Here is a 12,046-nt window from a genome sequence, read left to right on the forward strand (position 1 = left end):
GTACTTTGTTTACAAACAGCAGATATACACAGTTTTTGTTACAAACAACAGCTATACACAGTTTTTCACAAGAATGAAGCTTTATTATTTTTGACCGTTAATGTCAAGTCTTCCTCATAACATCGTATTTAATTTTTTGTACCCAGAATGGGGAATTTTCGTCAGGGATTTGGAGTAAAAGTCTTTGTCAAAAAGGAATACAATACTGTAGTTAGTATGACTGAACTGCAGTTCAGTATGTACAGGCATTGCAAATTGTGTGTGTGTGTGTGTGTGTGTGTGTGTGTGTTTTGACGATTACAAAGTCATCGACCATCTGACTGATTGTCTTGGCATGTGTTTGGAGTATTACTTCCAGTTTTCCAGTTTGGATATTGTTCAAGTGGAATCGATGTGTGTTGACCATTTTGGTAATAAATAAAATATATTAGTATGATCAATTGTTCTGCAACACCATTTGAGTGTTTTAAATATTTATTTTCCATGTTGTTGTGAAAATTCAAAGTTGACAGTCAGTGAATCATGGAAAGAAAAATAGACAAAATCTGAATAGTGAAAATTTAAGAGATGATAAATGCTAGGGTTTTTTTCTTTTTTGAAAATTACAAAAGGAAGCTTCATGTTTTTATGAATCAATAATCTATTTGATTTTACCATATGTTGCCACCAAGAGGTGTGGACTTTAGGAATTATCACCATAAAACTTTAACATATGACATAAAATCAATAGTACTTGTCTAGAAGACTTCATGGTGGTGTTTTCATGATTTTAAATCATCACAGTTTGAATACAATTTATTTGACTGCCACTCTCACCAAGTCTGATAAACTACTAATTTTGATTCAAGTTTGAATGACAAACAGTTGTCACTATCTCACTGGTATTTTTCTAAAAATAGTATCCACCGAAGCAATAACAATGGAATGGAAAATGCAGTTATTAAGGTAGAATACACCTCACAAACAATTTCCCTATTTTTATTATTCAAATATCTCAAAACTTTGTCATATGAAAGATTGTTCCTTGTTCTTTTGAAATAATAAAAGAAATTTGGGGTTTCACCATCTTGTTTTCAAGGGACACTTCAATTTTCCCATAGAGTTAACACAGTATTCGGCATCCATATTGGACTCAGCGGCCATATTGGATTCTTAAATAATTAAATTTTGATATCATTTTGACCTCTATTTCAAATATTTGGATGATTTTCCGGTTTTTTGTTTTTGATTTCTGAGAATAGGTTGATGTTTTCTTAAACAAAGTAACTGCAAAATTTCCAAGGTGCGTTGTACATGAAGTGGCCATATGGATGAAAAAAGGGTGTATTATATTAATATAACAACTTTACGATGTCTTTCTACTTGAAAAATCAATGCAAAATAGTATTGACCAAATCTGTGTTTGCAAATCAATAAATGTCTAAACTGAAAAAAATGTGTGAAAAGTTTGTTATATGTACAGGAACTGAAAACAAACTGGGAAACATAAGTAATCACTTTTACTTACAAGTTTACACAAACAAATAAAATAGTGATCAAATAAATTGATAATAAATAAATAATCAAACTGCTTATGCATTGGATGGTTTCAATAAACAACATATGATGACAAAACAGATGAATGTACAGACTGGAAATGATGTAGTTATTACTTGTATTTACCTTGTGTGTTTACAAACCACTTGTTTATACAAGAACAAGCTCTTTACAAAGCTTTTGGTTTATACAATTATTGAGCCACAAACATGGACTTGGTCTCTGATGTTTCATGTTATATGTTAAACATAGATTATAATGTTTTTAAAATAAAACATAAGGATATATTTCTCATCTGTATGGACAGCATTAACAGCATGCCTAATGTATTGCCTAACCCTGTGGTCTATGTTGCCTAAATCTGGTTGCACTCTCCTGCCTAACTGTGTGGTCTGTTTGGCCTAATTCTGGTCGCACTGTTTTGCCGAATGCTGTGGTCTGTTTGGCCTAATTCTGGTTGCACTGTTCTGTCAGCATTCTAGATTGTCATAACTTATAAAAACATTTGTTGGAATACCATAGTAAACTTACCAAAAAATGGAAGCACATCCCAGAAGAATTTGTTCACAATGTTTACATTTTGTCTGAAATGATTGTCCTAAAAGTCTGAAACAAGATTATTTTAGCCCCTATGGGCTGAGACTGGAGTGGGCTTCTATTTAAGAAAGACACATGTCTGTCCATGCATCCATCTGGCCATTTGTTTGAGGACACCTCACTCAATGTCAACCAAACCTGGCACAAATGATAACACTATGGGGTAGATATGCATATCACTTAATTTTGTGACCTTGACCTCTATGGTCAAATATTTGTTAATTCAATTGTATAACTATATATTAGAGAGACGTACTAGTGTTTGGGGCTGTGTTACAATGTAGAAGACTTGTTCTATCAGGTTTATGGGATATGATGCAAATTGGATATCTTGATGTGCTTTATACAGTCATGAGCTGTGGTATTTCATACATTCGATATTCAATTAACAACACAACAAAAGGAAATCACGTAGAAGGCACTCAGTAACACTGCTCATGCTTACATCACTGGCTTATTGAACATAAACCTGCAACACATCCACTTCACTCATAACAAAAGTCTACTTTTAATATATGCCCCATTGTAATACAAAGTCATACAATGAACGTGCGTTCTTGAGAACATTAAACCACGTGAACTAAATTCATCATCTGCTGTCAATAACTTCAAAGATATCACAACTAATCTAGTGGTCTTGCTGCTAGACGATCGGGCTTTCTTTCGATGCTATAACTATAAGCGAACGAAGTTCGCATGTGAGGGCCTGCCCGAACAGTCTAGCGAATGTCATTTTCAGACCGGACATTCCATTGAGATTACATTGAGCGGTGGGTTGGGCCATCTATGCATATATATACTTTAACATATTCAATAACCTATGACCTCGGGAATCTCTGCATGTAAGTGTTGACAAACACATTTACGTCATTACTATGGCTTATCGGTTTATGGTAATTGTGAGTTTGATGAGTGTGTAGACGTTGTCATTCACACATTTCAGTTAACGCATTGGTGGTTATTTATACAAGCCCCTCCTTAAGATGAATATGCATGAAAATTTAGCTATTGTCCTCTGTTTGTACTTGTCGCTAATACGGTTCTCTGATTGGCAGTTATTTATATCCTGATGACATTCGCTAGACCTCGGATGTTCCATCCTCGATAGCGTTGTTCGGCGGTGTGTCGGAAGAACATCCGAGGGCTAGCTGATAGACTACTAATCTAGTTGCAAGAGCTTTATAACTTTTACAGTAATCTGTTCCGGTTCAGCGCCATAGAATATTACAACCCATAACACCAATGTAAAGCACTTTCTCTATGTACTTCAGTTGTTTATAGCATTCATATCCAGTGTAAAAGTATACTGTTTCAATTGGTTTATTTACAAGCCCAACATGTGGCCTTTGTAATGTGGTCAATTAGCAAATGAAACAGTATACTTTTACACTGTCTTGATATTGATGCTGTAAATGCTTGTGGTACATACAGAAAATGCTTAAATTTGGTGTTATGGGTTGTCTGTTGTCTTGGATGTTGATACTGTACAATTCTTTGATTGATTGATTGATTGATTGATTGATTGATTGATTGATTGATTGATTGATTGATTGATTGATTGATTAAAAGGAAATTAGAAAAAAAAACAATAATACTCCAATACCAACTCAGCTATGCATACATGAATTGACTAGCTTAGCAATGGCTATTGATGTGACATGAACTCAAGTTATACAACATTGTCTGCTAATGCTTAAAGTGACACAGTCTGTAACTGAGGCTCCCGATTTTGAACAAAGTCAAGTGTACAAAAGACACATAACATACACTTAAGTTATTTAAAGACAAATTTCAGTGAATTGATGTGGTGAGGACAAAGAGGCATGTAAACTGAGAGGATGGTACTGTTTACTTAGCATTGATGTTACTGTGTGATTGTCATTTTTATATAATTTACAAATTTCTTGCGAGATCTTTAACTTGCTAGACATGATTCGCAGTACACGTATCAGAAATGATCTTTTTCCTTTACTTTGTTCAAGAAAACGCAACGTATTCTAGGTTCAAATCAAGGGGTCAAATTGTGGATCACCACACAAATTTTAATAGAGGTCAAAATGATACCAAAATTATTTAAGATTCCAATATTATGGCCGTCGGATACAACGTTGACTACCATGGCAAAGTATAAGATTGTCAATTTCCTGGAAAACAAGACGGTGACACTACATATTTCTTTTATTATTTCAAAAGGACCAGGAACAACCTTTGGTATCATATTGGAAAGTTTGGTGAGAATTGATAACTTTGATTTAAGGGAAATATGTCCCTGAGGTACATTCTTGCGTGTATTCATACATAGAAGATAATCACTAAAGACTAGAAACTACAGACTGTGCCTTTCCCCTCCCCTTTGTGCAAGTACATGTTTGAAAAAGTAAAGAATTTTTTTAATTGAATATGTAGTTTCTACGTTCAGAGCTATCTTATTTTACAAATGTGTTGGATCAAAGTTTTTAGATTCAAATGTTCAATGTTCTGATTCTTCTAATACTTCTTCTATCACTTCTTGTTCATCTTCATCGAATTCTTCTTCTAGTTCTTCTGAATTTTCAAACAGCTCCTCCTCCACTTCCTCTTCAGAATTTTCGAATTCTTCTTCCTTAACTTCTTCTTGGTAAGCTTCATATTCCTCTTTCACCATTTCTCGGTCATCTTCCCTGTTCATCTCTTCATCCTCATCCTCCATCTCTGACATTTTGAAATCGTCCTCCTCCTGTTCCTGACCGACCGATGCCACGCCCTCCTCCACGTTTTCTATGTATGACCCATCCACTTCACTCCGAGGCGTTGATTCTTCAGATCCTCTCATCTCCTGCAGTTTAAGCCGTAGATCTTTGTATCTGGCTGTGATGTCATATGCAGTCATTATAGCAAGTATAGTCAGAGGCTTGTTGTCCAGACTTTCGATAGACAATGTATGGTATCCACTGGTGATGTAAGTCCCGATACGTTGGGTCATAACTCGTGTCCAGTATTTCCACCGTGTGTATAAGGTCTTTGTAGCTTCAATTTTGTTGTCAACATGGAATATCGCCTTACCACAGCCAGGACACCCGATAGTTGCTATAGAAACAGTTGACAGGTAATCTTCGTATGGCTCAATGTAAATGGAGAAGGTGATTCGTTTGTTAGCTTTTTGGCAACTCCACACGGTTTTATTGACGAAGCGTACAACTTCTTTGACCATGTCCCCAGGGTCTTCATTTATGTACGTCTCAGCCTCCCAACCATTGTAGTGTACTGGTATTAAGTCATCTGGCGTATCACCAACTGATGACCAGCAATGCGGACGTATATTTCGCGACAGTTCGAATAAGGGTGGTGGGAGTTTAGTTGCTTCCATGGCAGCCGTGTTAAGTTGTTGGATATATCGTATTTGACTTGTAGACAGCAAGTTATGGGCTACGTTAACAAGAGCATCTCTGAATAGATGGGTTATGAAGATCGACATCAAATTGTGGGCCCTCCTGCTCGGATGGTAGTTATCTGGAGCATTTAAATAATAGCCCCAACCTTTGCGGATGTCAACACAAGTAGCATTTGTTAAACTGATGGATGGAATGTTGTAGTGCTTACTAAGTTGCAGACTGCCAGCTTTTTCATTGGTATCACACCGTCTATGCCACAGATTGATGACATTGACAAAATTTACATAAATCATCTGAGGTTGAGAAGGCTGCATTAATACATGGCGTGTGAGTTCTTCTTGTGAATATGGTCGTAGGTCTACCAAGTGGTCGTTGACAGCTAACTCCCACAGAACTATGTGGACATCTTGTAGATTTAAGTGATTTTCAAGACAAAACGAGTAATATCTGCTATCAGATGCTGGAACAATTGCGTTTCGTATCTCTACTGTCCGGTTCAGCATCCTGCTCAGAAGGTCTGCCAGAATGTTGTAATAGATGTACCGCTCTCCAGCCAAAACATTGCCCTCCGATATCGATCCACCGATTACTCCAATCCTCAATGGTTGTTTAGTTAACAGAACTCGTAGCAGAGTACCCTCGAGTAGATCTTTTTTTATACTATGGTCGTACGCCCGCTGTATAGTTTCCGCAGTAACATTGACTGGACGTTGCGGTTTTTCCATTTTACGCAGAAATTCGTCCGCTTCTCTGATGCCATGAATAACTCTATGCAGCACAGCTTTGGTATCGTTCCACTCAATTTTCACTACGGTTGGTTGGAACTTTGGCGCCTGTACGCTGTTACTTAAAATAGTTTTAGGGACCACTGACTTAGTCCATGGTCCAAAACTGCCAAGATAGAGTAGGAACACTGTGCCAAGAACCAATGATGCCAGGAATACTTCTCTGACGTTTCTCCTCCCCAAGGCCAGTCTCCCTGAGAAGAAAAGAATACATGAATTTCACATCACAAGCTTACCAAGAAGGGCTGTTGGTGGCCGAGCGGTTAGCTCCTACGCCTCTTACCTCTGCAGTTTGGGTTCGAACCCGCCAGGTGTTGGCTGGGTTTGATTAAAAAATTAACCTGGTCTACATGTAAGAAGGGTGATGCTCAGTTTGACCCTGCCGAACAACGCAGGTTTTCCCCGGGTTCTCCCGTTTCCTCCTGCTTTTTCAACACTGGGGCACTAGAGCCAAGGGTGACCATTCAACAAAATTAATTTCCGAATTTGTTTGTTATAAAGTTTATTATTATTATTATCAAATCTTTATTTTTGAGTGATGTGTACAAATAATATATAGCATGTATTACTGAAGTTGGTGTAGCTGCCAATACTCAATAGTAATTATCTAGAATGTAGGAACTTACTGAACAGAAAATATTCGATATTTCATCCGATTTGTACCCAATTACTTAACGTTTGGTACATCACAGTCATACTCAAAAGACAAAAGTTGGCTTTGAAACGAAATCAAAATTAACAGCATAGTCAGGTCGACTCCGAAACAGAAGCAAATTTTTAAACATGTATTTTTATATACATGAACCACTTTCACGATTTAAATGGCAGGTCCCATTACATTGCTTGATATGTTTACATATTTACATACTTGATTATGTTGATTTTCAAAGTTCAGTAAAACTGTGCATGTTGATAAGATCACGACACAGCTTGGTATGCAACTTAAAACTTTATCGAAACATTCAATTCATGATTTTTGTTTAGGTTTCTGAATGAACTAGCATAGCTTATTATCATATTTCATAGTATTTACAATGGAGGAAAACTTAATACACATACGCACGAACGCGCACACACGCATACATACGTACACGCACGCACACACACACACACACACACACACACACACACACACACACACACACACACACACACACACAATAATTTGTACAGATTACAGTCTCCTGGCCTGCATGACGGTCTGGATACTATAAGTAAGGCCAAACAAAGTAAGTAAAAGGATTTGTTCGAGTGTCATCTAAAATCATGCGCGTCACATGCTTTTATTTTATTATCCCATTTTTGCCAACATGTACTTTCCATATCGATGGCGAAACCAAACAGTTTGAGAAGTACAGATGAGAGGCTGTAAAACAAACAGTGTACAGTGCATGTAGTTTACTTTCAGGGTTCAATAAATGTTATTAATCGTTCAGGGCAGCTTTAGTGGTAACATCATGTATGTGACAGTGTAATGGTTGATGAGTCGATGTGCTTCCCCTACCAACACTCCCCCCCCCCTTCAAAAAAAGAAGAAAAAGCGTGTCACCGCATCATTTGTGAAATTTCCCTAAGACGAGAAACAAACTCTTTTGTTTTTTCTTTTGGCAAACACTATTTATCGGTAAAGGAAATATAATGAGAATGGGATTACATTTCATTTGTATTTTATAGTCAACATTCGCACATTCCCTTAATGTATATTCCTGTCACGTGACACAATTGCATTATTATATGATCATAAGAGTATTAACCAGCGAGTATGCGATTACAATGGAAAACAATATTTTCAAACATAACAGTCGAATGTTACCAAGGTTACAACATTTGATGTGTATTTAAAAGAGAATATTTAAGGAGTAATCCTACATTGGCCCGCATGACCTCAGTGTTGCCACAGCAACAGCCGTTTGGATTTTAAAATGTTGCAAGATGATGACTGATTTAGTACGAACAGAAGTATATTTGTTTATTATACAAACCCATTTACGGCAGCGAACGTAAAGTAATGTTCCCGTAAAGACGACGATGGCTTTTGTCTCACTGTTTTATTTGTTTTATTTTATTTCTTTTTTAATTGTTTTGTTAACCTGACGTGTCTCCGAACAGTCGCATGAACACTAAACCCGTAGTCCTTTGGGAAAAATCTAAATAAAAAAACCCAACACGACTGGCCACATTTTCCTTCACAAAATTTGAAATGAAAAACAGATTTTAAGATTATAAGACAAAAAATTTCCCCAAGGGATTGGTGAAATTTCCAGTCTAGCTGACGGAGCAGATGATGTATACTAGTTGACGTGTAATTTTATGTAAAATATTTAATATTCTACTCCAAAAAACAAATTAACAAGACAGTAACAACGCACAACAATATTACAGTCAGTATTTGACATTATTTTTTTAGTGAAGAGAATTTGCCTTCATAAGGACAAGCAAAATCAATTGTGTGTTTCTCATTACCCGACCTTACATACTTTTCCCCTTGTCGACTCTGAATTTGTTTATGTACGTCGAGAACAATATCTCTAATAATGGCGTGGATAGAACAAGAAATTTGGACTTGCATAACACACAAAAATGATATGCCGTACCCCCCCCCCATACACACACACACACACACACACACACACACACACACACACACACACACACACACACCGAATAGTTAATATGAAAACAGGTCTAGTTCAAAACGCACCCTGCCTATTTTTGAAAGGTATAAAATGGAAACCAAATAATTTATTTTGTTTGGCTTTAATATGGATTAGCATATATCTACATTTTGTTATGCTTGCTGTCACTCTGTCTTCCACCTAGTTATAACCAAAAATGTGTACAGACAGTCTGGTGAAAATTCTTGCAAAATGGTACGATTTGAAACGTCTAATGAAGTCTCTTGAAATTCTGTATGACACCAAATTTTAACGAATTGCCATGGTAATAGATGAGATGAATTTCATTCATATTAACACAATTTGTACATGTACATGACCTTTTTCGGATATAGGTAAAACAAACAAATTGAGATATCATTTTCATCGATAATTTGAAGAAAAAAATGAAGAGTTTTAGCAAATTGTTAAAAAAATTTATTCATCTTTAAAACTAAGTACATATATGTTCGAATGAATCTAAACTGTATGACCCGAAATTTGTATAGAAAAAATGTTTCTTTAAAATTATCAAATTTCTTGCAAAGAAGCTTTTTTGGGCTGTAAAAGTAGTCGAAGATTCCATATTTTTATCCCATGTACTCCTGTAACAGACAATTTTAATTGGAATATATTTTTTCAGGTAAGTGTTTGATTCTCTGACGAGTTTGGATTTGGAAATTTATAAAATCAAACAGTAAGTCATAATCGTCAGCCTGTAACATTTACTCTAAAATACATTAAGCAACCCTAGTTAACACGTACATTTTTGAATAATAGATGTACTTCGTGCACATTACAATTGTTTTTCAAATTATAATCAATTTGTGCACGCACGAACTGTAGTCTACCTCCGCCATTGTTACATATTAGGGATTTCCGCGCCTAATTCCATAATGAGGAGTATCTCCCACGCTCAATTTAATTCCAGTATTATTTTAAAGAATGTTCTTTACTACCCATATTTTCACTTTAAGGAACGTCCATTCTAAATCTTAAACCTTATAAACATGGTTTGCTTTACAGTATGAAATTCCGTATACGAGCTTTTTGAAATAACTGCATTGACTTTATGAGATCAAATTTTCACACCGTACACTCCAAACTGTCCGTATCCCTAGTTTTATCGAGAGCCTATCTCGCCACGAATTGTCACCTTTTTTTAAATTTCAGTATGAAGACGACGCTATATGTGTACGTGTGTGGTAAAAGGAAAATAAAGGTCCTACCTGGCAAGGAACGCCTTATCGTCAAAGGTACCATATCTGCTGGGAGCATCAACATGGTAGCCGTGTATGTGTCATTTCCTAAACTTTGATTCCGTGGACGTTGCAGACGGCACAGCTGTTCCCTTCACACCTTTACATCGTGAATACACACAGTATATAAAGTAGCCTTTCAAAAGGCAATCTTTCAAATCCAACACAAGCTGTGTACAATACTACTTTTTTTTAATAACAAGGGCTAAACGTAACAGGTTGCTGTGATGGTTTCATTATTTGACTAAAAGTCGTGATACATTTTATTTAAGAACGACCTTATGCTAGGACGTTGCCACATAATGTTATTTGTTCCAATTAAAAAATTATAATGCTCATCACTTTATCGATGAAACCTATTTGTATTCACGCTGATTGTGATCAAGAAAAAAAATCACGTAAATAACTGACATATATTTTATAATTCAAACAAATACTAGCCATATGCTATCAGTCTCATCAGTCAGTATTTGTATATTTTTCGTGACTGCAATGGCTATATTGTCATTTTAGCGTGCATAAACATGTAAACACTTGAACTGATTGAATTACACCATCCATGATATAATATGAAGTTCAAATTCCAATCAAATTAACATTCATAGCCTAATAACGTGATATACAGTCAACAGAGGAAGGTGGACATTTTGTGATTGGTGAAATATACGATATACATATGTATGTACGTGAACGGCGAGAAGCCGTAAATCTTGCTTCCATGAGGGAAGGCCGCGCCGAGTGACAGGTTACCAATTAATTCTGATCACAGGGAGTGCAGGATCTTAGGAACATGTAACAAACAAACAAACATATAAATAGAAAAATAAAAGCATACGCAAACAAACACGCAACATAGTTATGCATAATTAAATGAAAATACCATGTTAATCACATGCATAAATACTATATACATGTAAATACGGGCATGTATACTGTTAAAATAATGTTTCTATATATAGTCATCCATACAAAAAACATGATTTCAATTTTAACGATAACGTTCAATGATAGGTCAAGAAAGGGACTGAATCAGTCAATGTTGAATGAGGGTATTAAAAACTGCTATGTTTACTCAATGATTATTTGGCCATGACATCGTGATATTAGGTGTTTTGGAAATTGAAACGATGATATGTAAGCGCTAAGCCTGCAGTCTCTCCCCCTGTGGTTTTGGTATGGATCAGTATATATGGAAACATAGTACTAAGTACATTATTTTGATAATATACTGGCCAGGTATATACATTTATTATGGACTAGTGTTTTCGTGAGTTTCATTTACTCATGCATTTTTGTTTGTTTGTTTGTTTGTTTGTTTGTTTGTTTGTTTGTTTGTTTGTTTGTTTGTTTGTTTGTTTGTTTGTTTGTTTGTTTGTCTGTCTGTCTGTCTGTCTGTCTGTTTGTTTGTTTGTTTGTTTGTTTTTGTTTGTTTGTTTTTTTGTTTGTTTGTTTGTTTTAAAAGCCGTGTACGCTTCCTGGGCTCGCTCCCTTTGTTCCGACAACACATGGCCATGGTAATATCGGATGATATATTTATATGACAACGTGGCAGATTAATATCTTTAAAAATAGACACATACTAATATTTTAAAAGACACTCGATAATAAAGAATGTCAGTTTACTCTGATAATTTATATACATTCTAAATCATCAGTGGTACCATGTTTCGCTAATATATACATGTGTATCATTTCTCTAATTCCACATTGGTCTAAAGATACATGTTCAGATTTTCTATACTCTTGCTCTAAACGTAATGAAATAATATTTGTCATGCTAAACTACTATTGTACGTACAAAATTGCTGATTTAATTCTTTCAATGTAATGCATCCAGACCCACG

The 12,046-nt window shown here is 35.7% G+C and overlaps 1 protein-coding gene across 1 annotated transcript; it reads right to left on the reverse strand.

Annotated features, from left to right (window-relative positions):
- Positions 1 to 4,603: 4,603 nt before the first annotated feature.
- LOC144436991 (uncharacterized) lies at positions 4,604 to 10,245 on the reverse strand. Its single transcript, XM_078125857.1, has 2 exons — positions 10,173 to 10,245; positions 4,604 to 6,483 (listed from the first exon to the last, which is right to left on the reverse strand). Exons 1-2 carry the CDS (start codon positions 10,225 to 10,227, stop codon positions 4,604 to 4,606), a joined length of 1,935 nt encoding a protein of 644 aa, XP_077981983.1. The 5' UTR covers positions 10,228 to 10,245.
- Between the last annotated feature and the right edge of the window lie 1,801 nt (positions 10,246 to 12,046).

Source organism: Glandiceps talaboti, chromosome 6 (genome assembly GCF_964340395.1).
Source record: "Glandiceps talaboti chromosome 6, keGlaTala1.1, whole genome shotgun sequence".
NCBI lineage: Eukaryota > Metazoa > Hemichordata > Enteropneusta > Spengelidae > Glandiceps > Glandiceps talaboti.

What these genes read in the sequence shown, in the direction of transcription:
- LOC144436991 (XM_078125857.1), bottom strand. Translation starts at nt 10,227, where the DNA reads ATGTTGATGCTCCCAGCAGATATGGTACCTTTGACGATAAGGCGTTCC. An exon ending in GATAAGGCGTTCCTTGCCAG is followed by an intron (nt 6,484 to 10,172) that starts GTAGGACCTTTA and finishes TTTTCTTCTCAG; the next exon opens with GGAGACTGGCCTTGGGGAGG.